At 38.0% G+C, this 24,715-nt stretch overlaps 1 protein-coding gene across 1 annotated transcript; it reads right to left on the bottom strand.

Annotated features, from left to right (window-relative positions):
* Positions 1-1,170: 1,170 nt before the first annotated feature.
* On the bottom strand, positions 1,171-24,491 carry LOC131692972 (putative aldehyde dehydrogenase family 7 member A1 homolog). The gene is made up of 2 exons (XM_058980443.1): positions 23,020-24,491; positions 1,171-1,558 (listed from the first exon to the last, which is right to left on the bottom strand). The coding sequence occupies exons 1-2, from the start codon at positions 24,409-24,411 to the stop codon at positions 1,346-1,348; spliced, it is 1,605 nt and encodes a 534-aa protein (XP_058836426.1). The 5' UTR covers positions 24,412-24,491; the 3' UTR covers positions 1,171-1,345.
* Between the last annotated feature and the right edge of the window lie 224 nt (positions 24,492-24,715).

Below are 24,715 nucleotides of genomic sequence, written 5' to 3' on the forward strand. Positions count from 1 at the left end.
CCATAACTTTTAAAATATTCGAAATATGTATTTGATGTTTTCAGTAAAGTTATTCGCAAAAGTAAAAGCTACAAATTTGCTGAAGGCATTACTTAAATACAATCACTTCCAAGAAAGTTTATGAAAATATCTCACTCTTAGGGGGATTAATCAGTAAAATCACAATACCAAAAGAAATCACAATACCAAAAGAAAGCAAATGCTTTAAATTCTCCGAAGATATTATTGACCTAAAATTATCCGTTTTGGCGCTAATAATACATTTAATGTTTTTGGTCTTATTTCTAGCTACGGGAAATGGTAATAAATTTTCGTCCGAATTAAGTGTTCAATATCTCTCTTGATACGTCGGCAATTTCGGCAGCAAATTTCAAAAAACTGCAAAAAACGCAGTTTGCACCTTCAAACATTCATATCTTGGAAACTAACCATCAAAATCAAAAACCTTCTAATAGCGTTCTGTCTGGATGATAGGCCTTTCATTTATAATTGATTTTGATAAGATCGGGTCAGCCATTGCTGAGAAACACGAATGAGAGTTTGTCCGTTACATACACCCACACAGACACACACACCGACATTATCTCAAATCGTCGAGCTGAGTCGATTGGTATATAAGACTCGGCCCTCCGGGCCTCGGAAAAAATCTTGAAAGTTTGAGCGAATTCTATACATTTCTTTTATAAGAATTTATTTGGTTGTATTTGGTTATTATAAAAAAAATTGCCCTCTGATTTTTTTTCGACGTATTTGAAGGGGGTTGGCACAATTTTTAAAAGCCGAGCTGAATCTAATGGTATATGTCACTCGGCCCTCCGGGCCTCTGTTAGAAAGTCGGTTTTCAGAGCAATTGCAATACCTTTCTATTGAGAAAGGCAAAATGATTTGTAACGGCTTTATTGAAATGATGCATTAATATACAAAAGTTTTGATCAATTCGCTTCACCCAAATTTCTAAAACAAATCACAAAAAAGTGTTTGTTTTCACGCTGAAACCCTTAGCACCTACCCCCTCCCTTCACCGAATGACATTAAATATTAACTGTTCATTGTTTATTGACTATCGAATTGGTATATTTTTATGACACATGGCAGGTAAAATTTCAGGAACCAATTTTTCACAGTTGGGTTGCGATTTTCGGATGGGTAGCTGCTACAACGCCCTGCGCGTTTTTTGCAAGCATTATATTATTTATTCTCCTGATTTTAAAATGACACTCCGATAGAGAAAAAGGTTTCTTCACATTTCAATAAACACAAGGGCCTTATGGAGATATGGTCTTGCTCTCCTAGCTAGTGATAATATCAGCGTGGTGATTAAATTTCACAGATGATATCATCAGTTTTATTCAAAGAGTATACCCTGAGCTAGTGGCAAGTCTGCTGAATGATTGACCGTTATTGTTGATCGTCGAGCATATTGTTTCCAAGCGTCAGAACCTGACTCACGTCCTCCACCAGTATGCTTTTCGCCTCCGAATGCCCCTCCAATTTCCGCTCCAGATGGTGACGTGTTGATGTTCACGATGCCACAATCCGATCCATTTTCGCCAATCCACTAAAATTCAAACAAAAATTAGATATCTGAAATTTAACTACGATATGTTCTACAAAATCGAAGCAATTGCTGCATAAAATAGGTAGCTATCTCTAATGGTACAATTGTTATAATTTTTCGAATACCTGGAGAGCAGAAGAAATCCAAACATTGTCAGGGGTTTGGGCTCCTATTGATTCGTTGTGAAGTAATTAAAAAATGGAACGGAGCTCCACAATTGAAACCCAATGTTTGTATGAAATTAAAACAATATCTTCCAAGTGAATATGATCATTTTTTGTGATCGTCGATATTTTCATTTCAAAACCAAAGTTTGAATGAAATTCAAAAAAAAAATCTTCCAGGTAAATATGAACAAATGGACGATTCTGAAACATTATTCTCACTGGGTAGTTAAAACTATTGTGTATCTGATTCGAAATTCTAAATGATTTTGGAATGATTTCTCAAATGCAATATTCGATTTAGGCTCAACTGTTTCGAAATCAATTGTGGCATTTGAGTTGGTAAGCATTCTAAAGTAATATAGAATTCCGAATGGTTTAACTGGTGTTAGTGAAACATTTCTATGGCAAATGTCTTAGGACCGATATCTTCATTAACGCTTACCTTTTAAACCATGTGACAAATGAAGTGTAGGAAAATTATTCTACGCACTGTACCGTCTTTACGCATGGACACACTGGGCCAGAGCCAGGGGCCCGGGCTTTTAGGGGCCAAATTAGGGTGAATATAGAATTGCACCTTAACCCATGTGACGTTTTACGAGTATCAGACCATCAAGCGGAGTGATGATAGCGGTAGGAAACGAGCACTGCATGACCAGGATGGTATTGGACCAATTCCAACGACAATCCAACATTTCGATCCAAGTTTCAATTCATTTTGAGCAAAAACAATGAAATGTTTTCTACAACACGTATAGAAAGTTCGAAATGTACCAAGCACGAACGGCAACCAACAAGGTGGCATTGCACAAGGAAGCTATCAGTAAGTGGAAGAAGAAGATGTCGAAATTCGGTACACAATCCTTGTTTGGCAAGCGATCCGCGCATGTGGCAAAGTTTCATTTCTTCAACACATCAGGGATTGTCAATGGACAAATCTACACGAAAACCTCTAAAAATGACTCCTGGACTTCTTGAGGTCTCACGATACTTCCACGGCCAGATTAGGCATTTTCCACTGTGGGCCGTCAGAATCAGGAATCAGAATATACTGGCCCAAATGGAACGTATTCGAGGATTTGTGCCACACGGCAGCGTGCATTCAATGTGTTTCCTATTTCGACTTTTTACTTGACTAGTATTGAAATGGTTGTTTACATTTTGTATAATATTGCAGTGATAAAGCATTTGCTTTTCGTCTTTGATGAGCTTCGTTGGTAGATGGTTGCATTTCTGTTTGTGGCTGTTTATGAATGAACTCCTAAAAGTTGTGGAAGTGAATTGTTGAAATGAATTGTGTTGCTCAGATTAATATGTTCGAGTAATTTCGATGTTTCGCTATGTTTATTTGTTTACGTAACAATGAAGGTATTGAACATTTGTACTTTCGAAAGGTGAAAAAGCTAATTATTGTTATTATTTAATATTTTTTCATTCGGTCTCTTTCTACACTGAGTGCCTATCACCGACACCAGAGAGGCGACTCTACCATCAAAACCCTAGACTTGCCATTTAACTACCAGCGCCGTTTTTGAGATACTAATTTGTTGAATATGAAAATATTAATATTACTTATAATCACAGAGAACAGACGTCCATCTTCAGAATTCAACTTGTGTAAAATCTCTAACGGTTTCGAAGGTAGTTGGGATATCCAAACCAGGTGCGCTACTGTCGTCATGTTTTTTGTGGCTGAGTTCGACAGAATTGACAGCGGTTATTCCTCTACCCAGTCAAACTAGTCCGGAACCGGTTCGGACTTCCAGCATGGATTCCAGCTCAAATGCATCAACCGATAGTCGGAATCGGTTGTTTTCTTTGAGCAAGATTCCATACTGAATTCATTCAGGATTTCGAACCGGTTCCGGAATGGATTTGACGGATAGTTGGGATAGGTCGGTGTGGCGGCGCTAGTGTTTATCGTATATTAATTCAAATGTTTACACACGTTTTTTTAAATATTTTTGTTCGATCATGGATGTCTGTTCTCTATGACCCTACATACTCCTAAGCTGGTCATAACTGAGGAAATTATACAGCTAATGTGTTTATTATAACACTTCTGCATCTATGCTAAGAGCGACAAGTTTTATGTTGGGATTAATCACTGCTTGTTGGTTTTGACTATTTTGACAGCCACTTTGGCCAAGATGATAAGTGAATGGTGGATGTTTTTTCTATGCAACGGTGTTGTTGTCAAATTTGAGCAGCGAAATAGAAAACAAGACAGAAAACAAATCAAATGTTTTGTTTTTCTAAAGGATAATAGGGTAATTTGGGGAGAAATGCCGCACATTTCTTAAAATCGATCCTGCATCAAAGTAAACCATTCAATCACAGAGAACAGGCGTCCATCTTCAGCATTCAACTTGTGTAAAATCTCTAACGGTTTCGAAGGTAGTTGGAATATTCAAACCAGGTGCGCTACTGTCGTCATATTTTTTGTGGCTGAGTTCGACAGAATTGACAGCGGTTATTCCTCTACCCAGTCAAACTAGTCCGGAACCGGTTCGGACTTCCAGCATGAATTCCAGCTCAAATGCATCAACCGATAGAATCGGAATCGGTTGTTTTCTTTGAGCAAGATTCCATACTGAATCCATTCAGGATTTCGAACCGGTTCCGGAATGGATTGGACGGATAGTTGGGATAGGTTGGTGTGGCGGCGCTATTTTTTTTTTATTCAAATCGTTTATTTGATAAGGCACGTTGCGTTAGCTTAAAGGTGCCAATTTTGTTTTGTTTTACATTTTAAATTGCTTAAAACTAGGGGATTACATATTGATTTTTTTTAAATGAAACTAATGCGATTTTATAGCTATCTTATATATCTACACAAGGGGATAATATTATTTTCGTAAGATTAGGGGGGTCATTTAGTTTTTGTGGCAATATGGTTTGACAATTTTATCAGTGAGATTATTGGAGCAAATAATGTTTAACTAAGGGGGACAATTTTTTACGACTAACTTAAAACTAGGAATAACTAGAGGGCATGATTGAATTTTGAAAAGATTCGTAATTATAGTTATTTTTGTGGGTAGTAGAGTTGGGCATTTTCAACGAGATTATATAATATAATAGTTAAAACTAGAAGAGACAAGAAGAGCTAAATGCTTCGTGATGATATTGGGGGGGGGGGGGGAGGGGGGTAGTGGTGTTACTTCTGGGTATAAGAGTCAGGGGAGGGAGGATAGACAAAGATGGCAGGGAGAGAAAATTATTTCAGTTTCAGGCATCGTGAGATCAACGGATGGATTACAAACTCGGGTGGCCTTCATCAGGGGAATCATGTACTGGGACGCCGGGTGGTCCTCCTCAAGATGGCAGGGGTTTTTCCAGACGATTTCGTAGTACGGCTCAGATGTGGATCGGCTACATTTCGAGTTAAGCGTGTTATGTTCGTGCCGTAGGTCCCGTGTTTGTTGGCTCATTCGATACAGATGCTTTCATACAGGTGGAAGAGGGTTCTGAGAATGATAAGGAAAATAAGGAGGGGCAGTTAGACTTGTATATTGATGGTTTTCACAAAGGTGTATATAAGGGACATATAGAGGACATCGCGGCTTGCCAGCACATCTCGAACCGGGACGTTGGTTGGTCTTCCTCGGGCCCGCAGGGTATCCATTAGCCGAGACCTAGCGGAACTGTACTCGGTGCATGCCCAGACAATGTGCTCGATGTCGTGATAGCCGTCGCCACAAGCGCAGATACCACTATCCACGAGCCCAATACGCCGGAGATGTGCACCCAGCGTGTAATGGTTTGCCATGAGTCGGGACATCACACGAATGAAGTCACGACCCACATCCATCCCCTTGAACCATGGTTTCGTCGATACCTTAGGGATTATCGAATGTAGCCACCTTCCCAGCTCTCCACTGCTCCACGAAGTTTGCCAACTTTCGAGGGTTCTCTGATGAGTAATACTGAAAAATTCGCTGAAGCAAATTGGTCTTTCGTAAACGTCTCCTTCTAAGGCACCCACCTTAGCTAAGGAGTCTGCCTTCTCATTGCCCGGAATGGAGCAATGAGAAGGGACCCATACCAAGGTAATCTGGAAAGAGTTGTCAGATAAAGCACTCAGTAGCTCCCGTATTTTCCCCAAAAAATACGAAGAGTGCTTTCCATGTTTCATCGAGCGAATAGCGTCAATAGAACTGAGGCTATCCGAAACGATGAAGTAATGGCCTGCGGGTAATGTTTCAATGACTCCAAGGGTATACTGAATGGCAGCTAGTTCTGCGGCGTAAACTGAAGCAGGGTCACTGAGTTTGTAGGAGGCGGTGAACTTTTGATTGAAAATACCGAAGCCAGTGGATCCTTCGAGGTTTGATCCGTCAGTATAGAACATCTTAGAACAGTCGACTTCTCGGAATTTATTATAAAAAATGTTTGGAACCACTTGTGGGCGTATGTGGTCCGGAATTCCACTAATCTCGTCTTTCATGGATGTGTCGAAGAAAACAGTAGATTCAGAAGTATTTATGAAATGCACACGGTTGGGATTGTAAGAAGAAGGGTTAATATTCTGCGCCATGTAATCAAAGTACAGGGACATGAAACGGGTCTGAGAATTGAGCTCAACAAGCCTTTCGAAATTTTCAATCACGACCGGGTTCAAGATATCGCATCGAATGAGCAATCGATATGAGAGTTCCCAAAATCGATTTTTCAACGGGAGAACGCCCGACAGCACTTCGAGACTCATCGTATGGGTCGACTGCATGCACCCTAAGGCGATACGCAAACAACGATACTGAATTCTTTCGAGTTTGATGAAATGTATGTTCGCGGCGGAGCGAAAGCAGAAACATCCGTATTCCATTACCGACAGTATCGTTGTTTGATACAACCTAATTAGGTCTCCTGGGTGGGCACCCCACCATGTTCCGGTTATTGTACGAAGAAAGTTGATCCTTTGCTGGCATTTCTGTTTCAGATACCGAATATGGCATCCCCAAGTACCTTTCGAGTCGAACCAGACACCTAGATATTTTACTGTGAAGACCTGAGCGATAGTTTGACCCATTAATAGAAGCTGTAGTTGTGCTGGTTCTCGCTTCCTTGAAAATACAACTAGCTCAGTTTTCTCCGTGGAGAATTCGATACCCAGCTTAATAGCCCAAGCAGACAAATTGTCCAAGGTATTCTGTAATGGTCCTTGTAGATCGACAGCTTTGGGTCCCGGAACAGACACCACGCCATCGTCTGCAAGTTGCCTTAACGTGCAGGAATTGTCAAGACATTCATCAATGTCGTTGACGTAGAAATTGTATAACAGGGGGCTTAGACATGAGCCCTGGGGAAGGCCCATGTAGCTAAATCGTGATGTCGATAAGTCACCATGCGAAAAATGCATGTGCTTTTCCGACAACAAGTTTAGTAAAAAGTTGTTTAAAGTCGCTGAAAGACCATGCTGATGCAGCTTCTCTGAAAGAATGTTGATCGAAACTGAATCAAAAGCCCCCTTTATATCTAGGAACACTGATGCCATCTGCTCTTTGCTAGCATAGGCCATTTGAATTTCAGTTGAGAGCAACGCAAGACAATCGTTCGTCCCTTTGCCTTTGCGAAAGCCAAATTGTGTATCTGACAGTAAGCCATTTGCTTCGACCCAATTGTCGAGGCGGGATAGGATCATTTTCTCGAACAACTTCCGGATACAGGATAGCATTGCGATCGGACGGTACGAATTGTGGTCGGAGGCTGGTTTTCCTGGTTTTTGGATGGCGATGACCTTCACTTGTCTCCAATCGAGTGGGACAATGTTAGCCTCGAGAAACTTATTAAATAAGTTCAACAAGCGTCTCTTGGCAGAGTCAGGCAGATTCTTCAACAAGTTGAATTTGATTATGTCTGGCCCCGGAGCTTTATTGTTACACGACAAGAGAGCAAGTGAGAACTCCACCATCGAAAAAGGTGTTTCGTTCGCGCTATCGTGAGGAGACGCGGCGCGGTAAATATTCTGTGCCGGGGCGGAATCCGGACAAACCTTCTTGGCGAAATCGAATATCCAACGGTTTGAATATTCTGCACTCTCGTTAGTACTGTTTCGGTTTCGCAAACGCCGGGCCGTGCCCCAAAGAGTGCTCATCGATGTTTCTCTCGTTAGTCCGTCAACGAACCGGTGCCAGTAACTACGTTTCTTGGCTTTCATCAAACTCTTCATTCGCGTTTCTAACGTCGCATATTGTCGATAGCTAGCGGGTAACCCGTCGTCCCGGAAGGTCTTATACGCGGCGGCCTTCTCCGCGTACACGTCTGAGCACTCTTTGTCCCACCACGGATTAGGAGAGCGTTTTTGTATGTTCGCGCCGGGTACTGGCTTAGTCTGAGCTTGATTCGCGCTGTCGAGAATCAAGCCAGCCAAAAAGCTGTACTCTTCCTCCGGAGGAAGTTCTTGGGTAGATTCGATGTTGTCGGATATCGCGGCAGCATAGCTCTTCCAATCGATATTTCGTGTGAGGTCATACGAAATATTGATTGATTTCAATGGCCTTGAACCGTTATTGATTGAGACTACAATCGGCAGATGGTCGCTGCCGTGGGGATCAGGAATTACCTTCCACGTGCAATTTAACCGCAGCGATGTTGAGCAAAGGGACAAGTCTAAGGCGCTCGGGCGCGCTGGAGGAGCAGGAATCCGTGTCATTTCACCCGTGTTTAAAATTGTCAAATTGAAGTTATCGCAAAGATCCTGAATTAAGGAAGACCGGTTATCATCATAGAGGCAACCCTATGCTGTACCGTGAGAGTTAAAGTCTCCTAAAACTAGTCGCGGTGCTGGCAGAGATTCTAAGATGTCTTGTAGCCGTCGGTGCCCAACCGCGGTGTTGGGGGGAATATATATGGAAGCTAAGCAAAGGCTTTTGCCTTTGGTTGTTACTTGACAAGCGACAACTTCAATACCTGTTATCGAGGGAAGGTTAATTCTGTAGAAGGAATAGCACTTTTTGATCCCCAAAAGCACTCCTCCATAGGGGGTGTCTCGATCCAGGCGAATAATATTAAAGTCGTGGAAGTTGAGATCTATGTCGGAAGTTAACCAAGTTTCACATAACGTCGCTGTTGTGCTTTCTTATGACAAACGCCATTTTGGGGTAAACTGAGTTAGATATGCCACATTACTTGTCTAAAAAATCTCTACAGAGTGGCGTTTACAGAAGAGAAATTTTTAATTTTTTGCTTCAAATGACTGTGTCGGGGGATTGGCTCTAATTATCTTTATGTATGAGATGTTTTTATATGTAACACTATCTGATAAACACAATGGAATAATCATTTTCGAAACAAAAATGCACGAACTGTGAGAAAAATGCAATTTAAGTTTTAAACTGGAAATATAGCATATTTGGCAACACTGTAACCAAAAATAACTATTTTTCTAGATTCCCTGACTCATTTCCTTCAAAATGCATCTCACCGATTGTTTATAGACCAAATAAAGCCAAAGATATGAATAAAAGTTAATATTTGATGATTTTTTTCTATGGAAAATTTTCCATGCACGATTATGACACGCCATACAAATTTTGTCATCAATACACACCTATGACACGTGTGAGACCGACTTTTGTTTACATTTTTAAAGAAAACTCGCAATGTAGTTAACCGATTTTCGTAATATTTGAGAGATTAATGCAGAATAGATAGAAGCATCATTTGTCTTCTTTGAATTGTTTATACCATTTATAAGTTTCAAGATATTCAATCTCAAACTTTAAAAATCGTTTTTCTCGAAATGTACTAAATGGCGCTTGTCATAAGATAGCACAACAGCGACGATAATGCAAATGCATCACAACTCAAATTATTTATTAAAATTTTGAAGGAATCGATTTTCGGGATGATACTTCTGCAATTCCACTGTAGAACAGTGATCAAATCCGTGACCTCGTTCGATGAGTTAGCCATCGAAGGATACAATCGCTGAGAGGAGGGGCCATTTAGCAGTCAACTGCTTCAAAAATGTTCTCACTGTAGGGAGAAAAGCTAACATAAGACTTTTAATAGGATCAGTAATATTGAAAGTTTTTATTATCCAGTCCACTATGTCCGAGAGTTTTATAATTCCAGTACTGTGATTACTCTCGAACTGAAACAGAGGAACACTTGGGATTTTTGATGTTCCTGGAAGTGCTGGGAACTCCTTCTCTGAGCTTAATCCTCCGAGACCAGGAGCTAATTGCTTCGGTTTGGTTGCAACACTTCCAATAGATGTGACTTTCGGAGCCCCGTCAAGGGACACCTTCTGGCCTTTACAAGGAACTTTACGAGAGGAAATGTTCCTCCTCTTCCTATAAATTCTAGGCACCCTAGTAGATGTTCCCTCTTGTGGGTTACCAGCCTCGCCCTCGTCAGGAGGCAAGTGAGTATAGATGTTTGCTGAGGATGGTGGCGTAGCATTCTTTCATTTTCTGCGAAAGAATGTTTGGATCGTCCCGCAAGGGAACGTTTCAGTTTATCCCCGCGTAGTTTGTACGCGGGACATGCCGAGATATCATGCAGACTCTCCGCACAGTAAGGACACTTTTCGGCTTGCCTACTGCACGAATCATCTAGATGATTCTCCCCGCATTTTCCACAGCGGGCCTTATTGCTACAATGGGTGGCTGTGTGACCCAATTGTTTACACTTTGTGCAATTCATGACCCGCGGCACAAACAGACGCACAGGCAGACGAACCTTGTGCAAGAGGACGAAATTTGGCAAAGCGGTACCAGCGAAGGTCACCCGATAAGAGTTTGATTGGGGGTACGTTTTTGAACCATCCCCCGCAACTACTACTGAGTGCAAACGTTTGCACTCAAGTATTTTAACTGGCTGAAGTAAGCGGTCTCTGAATCGGCCAACCCCGTACTCCAGCAGATCCTCGCACGTCAAACTCTCATCGGTTACTACGCCTTCGGATTGTACTCTTACAGCCGGAATATACACGTTATAATCCCGCGTAAAGTGCTCACAGCAAGCAATATCGTTTGCCTGCTTTGAGTTGGCTAGCAACACCCTTATCTTGTCCGAGCGGACCTTTGAAATTTCGGTCACAGCCGAGAACCGTTCCGTCAGGTCTCTAGAAATCTGAAGAAGATTCAGTGATTTAGTCTTGGGCCGAAAGAAGACCACAAATGGACCAGTTGAGAGTTCTGGATAGCATTTGGGCCGAGGGGGAGCCTTAGAAGTTGAACCCGATTCAACTTCCATTTGACCATCCGGAGAGGGAACCATAGAAAACGTCAACGCACGGGGTCAGCGCCCGCGCAGACGGAAGAAAGCAATAAATGTGTTACAAATGACAAAAATCACTTAGCTTTAAACTGGTGTCCAACGACGAACCGATCCAGCTTATACAGCTGGCTATTGTTTAATCCTCACACGCGAACAAAAGACTGAGGACCGAACCGAACTGGCAAAATAACCTTGAATGCGGATTAACACTATTCTTTATCGCCTCACACAGCACTACGGACTAGAAAAAACAACCTCTGTCTCGATGGAGAGCTCGAAAACGAATCGGCGGCGCTATTGTTTATCGTATATAAATTCAAATGTTTACACACGTTTTTTAAATATTTTTGTTCGATCATGGATGTCTGTTCTCTGTGATTCAATATTTGATGAAATCATTTTTATCAATTGCGACAAGATTCTAAAATACTGCGAAATGGTTTTTGTCGTGGATAAAAATCATCAAATTTCCATGTACATTTTTAAAAAGAAAGGTCATTGCGGGAAAGATGCCGCATGTGCGGGTGGGACGCCGCACCGTGGTCACAAACTGAAAAATGGTGAACAAAAGTATTTTTTAGCTCTCGTTGATGTTTTTGTGATTAGGAGTCTTCAGCTGAGTTTCATGACGTTTGATTACACCTATAAATCGACTATCACCTTCATTTATCTTAAGGGGGTAATACCATTTCTAGAAACATTTTTTTATTCAACATTTTAAAAATATTTTTCTTATACAACCTTGTGTAACGGTTAAGTTGGAGTAAATTAATTAAGGGTACTATTTATTTATATGTTTGTACGAGCTATAAAAGCAGTTTTCGGATGTTTCTCCTAACTATGAATTTATATAACTTAGGTTTGTTCTTGAAAGATTCATTTTGAAAAATCATCAATTCGTTGAAATTTTCATTTTTATCCCAAGATTGACATCACTACAAACCAATGAGTTCACTAAAATTAGTGCCTGAAACTTGAAAGAATAAACCGATGTAACTAATACTTAGATACAAATCGCTCGTTTAAATATATAGATAAATAGACTATAATCCTATATGTCACTGTGTTAGGTCCGTTAGTTTGTAGATATACCTTATTAAGAACCTATACCTGACGCAAATGATCATTTAATGACATTCCGAGGTGAAAAAATATATTTTAGCGATTTTGATGCGGCATGTCTCCCAGTTGTATGGGAGAGATGCCGCACGATGACATTTTCCTCTGAAATTATGGATGACCGTGCTCATGATCAGAATGCCTTCTAGGTCCCAGCTATTCAACCGATACATGATTTACCAAAAAAAATCGCTCGATAAAAAAATTAAATTTTAATGTGGTACTGAAAAACTTTTGGCACTCCGTGATGCAACTGGATGCAAACAAACGTTAATAAAACTGTCGTGATATAATAATAAAGATTGTTTTACATCTCCAGTGTTGTAATTCTTCGAAAGACAAACTCACAGTATCATATTACCGCATAAAAGTGACCCTATACGTGATATAGAAAGTGCGGCATCTTACCCTACGCGGCATCTCTCCCGAAATTACCCCATGTATAATATATGTGAAATGTTATGGTTATCACACAATGGATAACATAACCAGAACAATTGACACTTGCGGCAATTGGACAAAAAAAACCGATTTAATCCACCTAGCAGTGAGATGAGACATTTCTTACACATTTCACTATTGGATTAGTTTGCAGAACTCACGAGAAGTAGGCACCCAACTAGAGGTGGGATGAAAACAGTTTCTAGTCTTGCACGAATAAAATCCCGAATAAACTGAATAAATTATAGAAATCAACAAAACGACCGAAATAAAAAAGTAAAGCAAAAAATGAAATAATAGGTTTTTAAATTCATAAAATAAGTAGAAAAATTAATATAAATCAAAATTATAAAATACACGAATCAAATTAGATTAGGTTATTAAATAAAAATTAAGATTATATTTAGAAATAGTTATAAGATTAATAAAATAAACTGACTCATACTAACAAATTGAATGAAATATAACGAATGACTGAACATGAAATGCATAAAATTAAAGATATGAATAAAATGAATCAAAAGAATCAAATGAATCAAATGAATCAAATGAATTAAATGAATTAAATGAATTAAATGAATTAAATGAATCAAATGATTCAAATGATTCAAATAAATCAAATGAATCAAATGAATCAAATGAATCAAATGAATCAAATGAATCAAATGAATCAAATGAATCAAATGAATCAAATGAATCAAATGAATCAAATGAATCAAATGAATCAAATGAATCAAATGAATCAAATGAATCAAATGAATCACATGAATCAAATGCATCAAATGAATCAAATGAATCAAATGGATCAAATGAATCAAATGAATCAAATGAATCAAATGAATCAAATGAATCAAATGAATCAAATGAATCAAATGAATCAAATGAATCAAATGAATCAAATGAATGAAATGAATCAAATGAATCAAATGAATCAAATGAATCAAATGAATCGAATGAATCAAATGAATCAAATGAATCAAATGAATCAAATGAATCAAATGAATCAAATGAATCAAATGAATCAAATGAATCAAATGAATCAAATGAATCAAATGAATCAAATGAATCAAATGAATCAAATGAATCAAATGAATCAAATGAATCAAATGAATCAAATGAATCAAATGAATCAAATGAATCAAATGAATCAAATGAATCAAATGAATCAAATGAATCAAATGAATCAAATGAATCAAATGAATCAAATGAATCAAATGAATCAAATGAATCAAATGAATCAAATGAATCAAATGAATCAAATGAATCAAATGAATCAAATGAATCAAATGAATCAAATGAATCAAATGAATCAAATGAATCAAATGAATCAAATGAATCAAATGAATCAAATGAATCAAATGAATCAAATGAATCAAATGAATCAAATGAATCAAATGAATCAAATGAATCAAATGAATCAAATGAATCAAATGAATCAAATGAATCAAATGAATCAAATGAATCAAATGAATCAAATGAATCAAATGAATCAAATGAATCAAATGAATCAAATGAATCAAATGAATCAAATGAATCAAATGAATCAAATGAATCAAATGAATCAAATGAATCAAATGAATCAAATGAATCAAATGAATCAAATGAATCAAATGAGTCAAATGAATCAAATGAATCAAATGAATCAAATTAATCAAATAATCAAATTAATCAAATGAATCAAATGAATCAAATGAATCAAATAAATCAAATAAATCAAATAAATCAAATAAATCAAATGAATCAAATAAATCAAATGAATCAAATGAATCAAATGAATCAAATGAATCAAATGAATCAAATGAATCAATTGAATCAAATGAATCAAATGAATCAAATGAATCAAATGAATCAAATATATCAAATGAATCAAATGATTCAAATGAAACAAATGAATCAAATGAATCAAATGAATCTAATTTGTGGATATTTTTGGTCTTTGATCCGTTATTTCTCATGAAAGTTCGTACCAATATAACGAATGTGCAGCTGATACAACTCATGGTTTATTCGCCTGTGCCACGTTCCGTCTTCCATCTGAACTCCACCATAGATGGTACGCAACACCTTTCGTTCGAAAACTCCAAGGGCGCGTTGGTCCTCAACGAACATAGTCCAGGTCTCGTGGCCGCAGAGGACCACCGATCTAATCAGCGTCTTGTAAATAACCAACTTCGTGCGGCGGCGAATTTTGTTCGACCGGAGTGTCCTCCGAAGTCCAAAGTAGGTACGATTTCCCGCCAAGATCCGTCTCTGAATTTCTCTGCTGTTATCATTGTCGTCGGTTATCAGTGAGCCCAAATACATGAATTCGTCGACCATCTCGATTTCGTCACCGTCAATCCGCACTCGGGTAGGAGGTTCACATTGTCGTCTCTAGAACCTCTTCCTCTCATGTATTTTGTCTTCGAAACGTTGATGGCAAGTCCAATCCTGCTGGCTTCAGCTTTCAGTCTTTGAGCATATGTTTCATTCAAAATTCAATAGAGATACGAATAGTTTAAATATCGCACGTGGAATGTCTCTTTTGAAAATTTTCATGTCAAACTTTCATATTACCCAGTTAAGCCAAATATTTTTCTGATATAGCCACGAATTTCCTTAATTATAGTGTAGATAAAGGCTTTGAATACAATTGAATTAAAGTTGAGTTGATGTAGCAGCAGTCAAAAAATAGTTTTGTTTTCTCAAACCTTCGCAATTACAATTAATAAATATTTCAGATTGGCAGAAGATCTTATCACACAATTTTCGTTAGATTTTTGGGCTTCAAACATACTTAGGGGCCATGCATAAATGAAGTAGCATTTTGGGGGGTAGGGAGGGTATACCAAATTTGTGACGAAGTGTGACGAGGGGGAGGGTAGGGTTAGTAGTCGGGCGACGTAGCATTAAGTTTAAATTTTTTGACGGGCATCAAAACCTATTGATTAGAGAAAACAATTCAATGTTCCTCCATTCCCAAGAGAAATAAATTTAAGTTCACACAAGTTACTTTTCATGCGGTTTTTCATGATGTATATTTTACGATTCGTGGAATTACAAGCTTGCAAAAATACGGAAAGATTTTGTATGCGGATTTAATTTGCTGCATTAGTTAGTTAATGTTGCTAACTAATACACTTAGTTTGGTAGCTGAATTAAATTTTCTCTTCGGATTCAACTAAATAAAAATTAGTAATTTAGATGAACGTATTCTTGTTAGAATCATTGGCAGCTGCAGGATTTCGAACTGAGAGAACTTCTCTTCATGCTCCCCATGACATATAAAATTCAAAACAAAACTATCAACACTATATTTGTCATGAAATGAGCTTATTTTGTGCGCAATTTGTCTTATAATGAAAATTTGATAAAAGTCGTCAAACATTTTGAAAGGACATGTATTCGACATAATTGTAAAACATATGTAATTTTTTTTCATCCTCCGGTCGCGTTGCACAGGATGAGGGGGGGGAGGTAAATGCTACGTTATTTACGAGGGGGAGATTAGAATTTTGTGACCAAATGCTACGAGGGGGGTGGGAGGGGCCAAAAATCGTCGAAAAAAGCTACGTCATTTGTGTACGGCTCCTTACTACTTTACTTTCGGTGACGCCACGAGTATAATTATATGAGAAATCTTTTATCTCACTATTAGGTGAATTACTTGTTGATCTGTGTATTGATATACCATCCAACATTTACCTCATGATTGAACGCAATGCCTAATCCAAGGGATAAATACTAGAACTCACTGTTTCTTTATCAACACATTATTTTGTCATTGAAGTGAACTTATATATTGATTTTTAAGAAATAGTTAATTTATTATAAAGGTAATTCACAAAATGTTCCCAACATCGAATTCCTTGAATCACGTAGATATGTTTTCATACCCCGATATTCAAAATCGGTTTAGTTTTGCCCCTAAAACACCAGTAAAGCAATACTCTGTATGAAACAATTTCATTTTTAGTTAGTGGAAATTGGTAAGCGAGGACTAAAAATACAAAATGTTTAATGTCTCCGCCGCTCGTGCACGGATTTTGACAATCTGTAGCTTGTTAGAAAGGTATGTTTATGTGCAGCTTGTGGGACAATATGATATTGTTCGCAAATTATTTGCGAAAAACCTGCTGTGTTTTGACAAAATCGTCCATATCTCAGAAAGTAAACAACATATCGAAAATCAAAAATAATAGTGTCAAATGGCAACGTTAGGCCTTTCATTTGAAACTAGTTTCATTAAGATCGGTTCAGCCATTGCTGAGATAATTACATGACATTTTGTACATACATACATACACACATACACACACACATACATACATTGTCTCAATTTGTCGAGCTGAGTCGATTGGTATATGAGACTCGGCCCTCCGGGCCTCGGAAAAAGTTTTCAAAGTTTGAGCGAATCCTATACATTTCTTTTGTAAGAAATGTAAAACCATTTAAAATTGCATGCTAAATAATGCTATGCACTACTGAAATATCACAGAGAACAGACATCCATGATCGAGCAAAAATATTTAAAAAACGTGTGTAAACATTTGAATTATTATACGATAAACACTAGCGCCGCCACACCAACCTATCCCAACTATCCGTCAAATCCATTCCGGAACCGGTTCGAAATCCTGAATGGATTCAGTATGGAATCTTGCTCAAAGAAAACAACCGATTCCGACTCTATCGGTCGATGCATTTGAGATGGAATTCATGCTGGAAGTCCGAACCGGTTCCGGACTAGTTTGACTGGGTAGAGAAATAACCGCTGTCAATTCTGTCGAGCTCAGCCACAAAAAAACATGACAGTAGCGCACCTGGTATGGATATCCCAATTACCTTCAAAACCGTTGGAGATTTTACACAAGTTGAATGCTGAAGATGGACGTCTGTTCTCTGTGGAAATATTATTAGTTGACTATTAGTTGGTTATATCAAAAATCAGTAAATGGTATGGAACTTTAGATTATGTCAGAACACGAAGAATTTGACGTAGCCAATTGAACAGAGTATCTTCTTCTGGGATATAGATTGGGAAGTATTGTGCTAAAAGCAGCTTTTAAACTTGGTTGGCTCCTTGCGGATAAAAACGGCAAACCAGCACTTTGCAATTCCAAATAGGATTCCGAGTGTCAATTGTAGCATCTATTAGATATACAGTCTTGTAATCGAAGTACTGAGCACGTTCAAAAAGGAAGAATCCAATAGATAATAAAACTAGTGGAGCGCATGTATACACAATTAGAAAGATTCGTCGCATTCGGTAATTTCAACACCTTTTTCAGGTAAGGAGATTTGTGTACCCCAAAATGTGATTCCGCCGGCCTTGAGATAGCTAGTCCTAGTATTATATACTCGACTGTTTAATACGCATGCAATCCCTCACCATACTCGCCAAATCGTAAAACGTAATACCACAGAGAACAGACATCCATGATCGAACAAAAATATTTAAAAAACGTGTGTAAACATTTGAATTAATATACTAAAAACACTAGCGCCGCCACACCAACCTATCCCAACTATCCGTCAAATCGATTCCGGAACCGGTTCGAAATCCTGGATGGATTCAGCATGGAATCTAGCTCAAAGAAAACAACCGATTCTGACTCTATCGGTTGACGCATTTGAGCTGGAATTCATGCTGGAAGTCCGAATCGGTTTCGGACTAGTTTGACTGGGTAGAGGAATAACCGCTGTCAATTCTGTCGCACTCAGCCACAAAAAAACATGACGACAGTAGCGCACCTGGTTTAGATATCCAAACTACCTTCGAAACCGTTAGAGATTTTACACAAGTTGAATGCTGAAGATGGACGTCTGTTCTCTGTGGTAATACTATCCCACAGAAAAATTAACCATTCCATGATATTAGCTTCCCATGTTTTGTTTGACAACCGCATCAACTCCCACAACGAAGCGCCCACTCTTTATTTACCATCTTGATCCAGGATAAAAATATTAATGTCACTGATTGTTCAGAAATTCTGAAATAGATTTTATAGATGAAATAAACTGGTGTAGATTTGTCTTACGCATTGCTTGAAAAAAATTAGAAAGATTTTCAGGGATAATGTCAAAACAGTATTGTTGAAGTATTTTCTTCGCGGTTGATAGTTACTAATGTACAACCAAGTAAACAATAAGTACGAAAATCTGGCGACAATTCTTTTAACTCCTTAGTGTATGTCAAGCTCCTCATAGAAGTAATTGTTTTCAAGTGGTTTTATTATAGAAATTAAATAGCTTGTACGTTGGCATTAAACTACGATAAAACCACAGAGAACAGACGTCCATCTTCAGCATTCAACTTGTGCACAGAGATCAGACATCCATGATCGAACAAAAATATTTAAAAAATGTGTGTAAACATTTGAATTAATATACGATAAACACTAGCGCCGCCACACCAACCTATCCCAACTATATGTCAAATCCGTTCCGGAACCGGTTCGAAATCCTGAATGGATTCAGTATGGAATCCTGCTAAAAGAAAACAACCGATTCCAACTCTATCGGTTGATGCATTTGAGCTGGAGTTCATGCTGGAAGTCCTAACCGATTCCGGACTAGTTTGACTGGGTAGAGGAATAACCGCTGTCAATTCTGTCGAACTCAGCCACAAAAAACATGACAGTAGCGCACCTGGTTTGGATATCCCAACTACCTTCGAAACCGTTAGAGATTTTACACAAGTTGAATGCTGAAGATGAACGTCTGTTCTCTGTGACTATTCTCCTCCACGTCGACAGATATGCGTGTAGAGAAGAATTCGAAAATACGGGTAGATATAATTCGACAGTGCTTGTCTTTCCTACCTGATAAAACTGGCTTATTTGTTGCCATCTTTATTGCGAGCAAAGAGAGCCATAGTTATTCAGAAGAAAGCCGAAGAGGGGATTGAAAATAACGAAATGTGCGCAAGAGAAGTATGACAACATGATGCTGCCATTTGCATTACTGCGTTCTGATCGGCAATACACGGCAATGTTAAAAAACTGTACAATGAAGATAATTTAAAATTCACTCTTTATGCCATTTAATAATCTGATGTATTTATATTTTTAAACCAATTTTGAAATTATTTAGCTTAAGGGGTTACACCACTGTAGAGCACGAAAAAATAAGCTTACTTCAAGAATTCTTATGGCTCAATAAAAATGTGAATCAACATCTTGTTGAATGGGATTTATAACATAAGTATTGAATTAAACAAAATAATTTCTTCGAGATATTTCTTCACAAGATGGCGACTATGCAGCATTTTCACCTCATGCGCGTTTTTTTTGGAATGCGTCCACGGCCGGAAATCTATCTCCCGTGATTTTTGGCCTAGCGCCAAAAACTAAAGTTTTTCTGATTTCTTATGTCAATAGCGACGTACGTAGGATTTTTTCGATATTTTGATTTTACGCGAAATGGCGCACTTTTGAGTGAAACAACGTCGAAAATGTCAAAAATCTACACACAATCGTTAATTAATAAAAAGCTAAGCAATAAAAAAAATTAAATTCTGCTTACATCGCTGGAGAAATCAATTTTGAATATACTGTGAATATTTCAAAGCGATTAAAAATCATTCGTTCGAGTTACATTTCCGTTCAGCTCAAAAAAGTGGTTTCGAGAAAAACGTACATAAGAGGCGTTGCGGCAGAATTGAAAATTTGTATATTTATGAATTGTTTTCGTCTGTGTCCCAAGAAAATCGATTGGTTTAAAATTCTACAGTGGTGAAACCGCTTAAACAATTTATTATTTAAGGTCCATAATTGGCTAAACGCTATTTTGCTAATAATGGTGCATACTATCGAGAACGCCACAGAGTTGCATTGTTAGGCGCTAGCCATTCCAAGGACCGAGAGATCTTCTCTAACATTACACTTATTAGTCAGACAGTATAGCCAAATCTGACTGTTTCAAATTAAATCAAATGCTTATTGAAAAGGAGTGGAAATTTACATCTTTTGAAATGTTTGTATCAGTTGCTGTTCTGCAACACATGAAAAATGCCAAATACGATTATGTATTTGCTTCAAATAATTATGTGGTCTTTGGAATAGAAATCTGACATTTTAGCCTGGTGGGGCTTATTATACCATCCTACCCAACTACTCCACTAACCATGCATAAAAAATTTGACAGACCTACTTTGCTAATTCAAAATATTAGCACGATTACCTAATCAAGCTTGAAATACCAAAAGTTCAGTAATTGAACTGAGAATTTCACAATTTCAAAAGCTGATTTTCAGCGAAGTAAATCTGTCAAACGGGTTAAATCCAAATTGCTGAGCTTTCAACATTATGGATTACCAAAACGTTCAGTTCAACGAAATTTTGCTGAAGTCATGCAAAAATTGTGAAAGCGTCAAATCCCGGTTACAAAATAATAAATTACAGTTAATTACTTCCTATAGTCTGCGATCTGTCTGATAATGAATTGACAATTATAACTTTACAATTGAACCTGACACTGGATGCAGACGGTGAATCTTTTTTTGTCGATAATAGCTTACACAACCCCCTTAACACAGAGAACAGACGTCCATCTTCGGCATTCAACTTGTGTAAAATCTCTAACGGTTTCGAAGGTAGTTGGGATATCCAAACCAGGTGCGCTACTGTCGTCATGTTTTTTGTGGCTGAGTTCGACTGAATTGACAGTGGTTATTCCTCTACCCAGTCAAACTAGTCCGGAACCGGTTCGGATTTCCAGTATGAATTCCAGCTCAAATGCATCAACCGATAGAGTGGAATCGGTTGTTTTCTTTGAGCAAGATTCCATACTGAATCCTTTCAGGATTTCGAACCGGTTCCGGAATGGAGTTGATGGATAGTTGGGATAAGTTGATGTGGCGACGCTACTATTTATCGTATATTAATTCAATTGTTTACACACGTTTTTTAAATATTTTTGTTCGATTATGGATGTCTGTTCTCTGTGCCCTTAAGTTCCGACACGATTTAGGTGATTTTTCCGTATTCAACCTTTTGCGTCATTTTGCCAAGTCATCTGTCCAGTCTCAACTTTCACAACTCAAGCTTCTATATCATTTAAATAACGATCAAAATGAGAATATTTGTAGCAGACTGTTCGCCGTCATAGTGTTACTTAGGTTGTATGGCCTGGCTTTATTTATAATCTTTTATTTAATTTTAGTTTGGATTCTTTCGAAAGCAGTAAAAATATAAGAAAACTTCCATTTGCTTATTGTGTTCTTTGTGAGAAGATATAACTAGAAAAGGGTACAAATTGTGGTTGTATATTCTTTTCTTTTCCTCTTGTTAAACTAACTAAAAATTGTGGGTAAATTAAACAGCTTCACTCATTTTGATAGCCATAAGTAAACTAACAAATGAAAACAATTTTTGTTTAATGCAGATCTGTATCCACTTATAAAATTTCGTTCTACGGTTTGTTTCAAAATTATTCGACTTCTGCTAACCTGCAATATAACTCTTTGACATGGCATTTTCAAATGAGCGTGCAACACCTTATAGATAGGGCGGTAATGAATACCAAAAAGATCACATGTAAAACTCGATTATATCTGTTTTTCGTACGGGATAAAACTTGCTTACTTGCCTTCATATGGTTTGTGTGCAACATGGTCCATAATATTGCACATAAAGGACGAAAAGTTGATTCGAGTTATTGAGATGTATGCAAGAGGAACATGGCGCCTCTTTACAATGTTTTCATTTGGCTTCAGGATGCAGCCATTTCTGCGATGACAGGTACTAACGTCTTAGACCGGACTAAACTCAGGCCTAAAATCAAAGATACTACCGTGCGGCGGTACCAACTAGCTTTAAGCTTACCGCTATTAGAGAATTTTATTAAGCATTGGAAGGTAAAAATTGAGCAGCTTCTAACACTGCGATGGAAGCATCTATCTTTATGAAAAAGGCTTTTCGTGTTTCTTGACCCCACCATTTTCAAGGAAAAATAGCTTTGAAACTCTGCCTGAACTAGAAAAAAGTTGGGCATGAAAGGGTTAACATTGTCGTGTATCGCCGATCAGAACGCAGCCATGTAAATGACAGCGTCGTCTGGTTAAAGCTTACCAAATATTTTAGGCCGGTTTAAAAGTTAGTCCGGTTTAAAAACAGTTAGTACGCCTATAATTTTAATTGTAGAAATTAAATGATAATGTAATAAAATATAATAAATCAATAAATGTAATGAATAAAATTAATGAAATATGTCGAACAATTACAATTTGTATATAATGATTTAACACATTAATAATTGTCTAACTTTCTATGAAGAAATCGTCTAGTCAATTAATTAATTAAATTGCTTCATACATGTTGGGACCGCAAACAGTAAATGATCAAAGCGTGTGAACATATCATCTTTACATGGGTTAGCAACGAACTCGGTATGAAAAATTCCTTCTCTTGAAGAAATTAAGGAAGAACAGTTCAGTTTTTACATTGCGCAGAATTCGGGTTTGGTCACTACATCAATGACCGCTGAATCCCATATGAAGTAAACAAATAATGAAGTATAGTTTACCTGAAATGCCGACCCAATATTTGATGTGAACAGTGAAGATGATAAGCCATGGTCAACCTCATTATTCCATTTGATAGCTTCATTTAAATTCTTTGCCTTCAAGACGTAGACTATTGGAGCAAATGTTTCCTTATGAATAACCGGAGAATCGTGAGGAAGATTTGTTATAATAGTTGGTTCAACAAAGCATCCCGGTCTATTTATGATTTTTCCGCCACATTCTAGTTTTCCCCCTAATCGGACTGCCTCATCAACAGTACTTTTATAGTTATCAACCGCTTGTTGATTATGAAGTGGCCCGTAAAGTGTCGATTCGTCCAAGGGGTGACCCACTCGTTTCAGTAAGTTAATATAACGTTTAACTAGTTTGGGTACAAATCCATCATAAAGGTTTTCATGAATAATCAAACGGCGTGTACTGGTGCATCTTTGTCCGGCAGTCCCGATACATCCGAAGAATGCTGCGTCGAGAGCCATATCAGCAGGAGCATCTTCGTTGATTATCAGTGCATTGTTACCGCCTAGTTCAAGTAAACATTTGCCAAATCGGCGTTGAACCTCAATGCCTATTTCACGTCCGACAACCGTACTACCGGTAAAAGATAATAGTTTTACTCGATCATCTACTACCATTTTTTTACCAATATCTGTGCCACCTTGACATAGAGTAACCAATGATGGTAATTTGTTTCTTTTTAATACGTCTGATACAATTTTGGTGGTAGCAATAGAAACTAAAGGCGTACTTGGAGCTCCTTTCCATAGAACAGAATTTCCTACGATCAGAGCTATGGCAGCATTCCATCCAAACACTGCACAAGGGAAATTGAATGCTGAAATCACACCGACTAGTCCCAGAGGATTCCATTTTTCTATAATAGTATGTTTCGCTCTTTCCGATGGTAAAATTTGGCCAGCAAACATTCTAGATAAACCAACAGCATAGTCGCAAATATCAATGAATTCTTGCACTTCTCCAACTCCTTCGGCCAATATTTTGCCCATTTCCAAGGACACCAATTTTCCAAGTGGTTCTTTAAATTTTCGCAATTCGTCGCCTATCTGTCGAACAATTTCTCCTCTATATGGTGCCGGTAACGCTTTCCATTGTTCATATGCGATAGATCCGTTTGTGATACAACTCTCCAAATCAGACAGTGTTCCGGTTTTAACTTCAGCGATGACATCGCCGCTAGCAGGATCTAACGATTTAACAACTTGACCATCTCCAATCCATTCTCCATTGTATACTCCACTGTTGACCTTACCCAAGCCAAGATCCTTGAGAAAAGAATGTTTACTGTTCTCTACTAGAAAAGTAGAAGCCAATCTCTGTGAATTTTGCCGAATGTTACTGACAATTGTACTCGAACGCAGCACTACGGAAAACATTCTGTAGTTCTTTGACTTGTAGCCCAAACTATTTCGATGCTTCTTCTCTCTAATCTAAAAGCAACTAACTGAAAACAAATATATTTGGCGCTCTATCTGAGTAATTTGTTATCATTTCTATAAGAAAAGTAAAACGAGTTCCTCCTTATCATTCAATTGCCCAAGCCTCAAACCATTATGTCTTATCAGAATGAGTTATTATTTGCCGGAGTTTGTTGCCACCTCAGTGAATACACAATCAAATGCATATTATGTCAGGCTGGTTTGAACAGCCATTCGATTCGGATACAACCCCTGATAGCTC

Source organism: Topomyia yanbarensis, chromosome 1, assembly GCF_030247195.1.
Source record: "Topomyia yanbarensis strain Yona2022 chromosome 1, ASM3024719v1, whole genome shotgun sequence".
NCBI classification, from domain to species: Eukaryota; Metazoa; Arthropoda; class Insecta; order Diptera; family Culicidae; genus Topomyia; species Topomyia yanbarensis.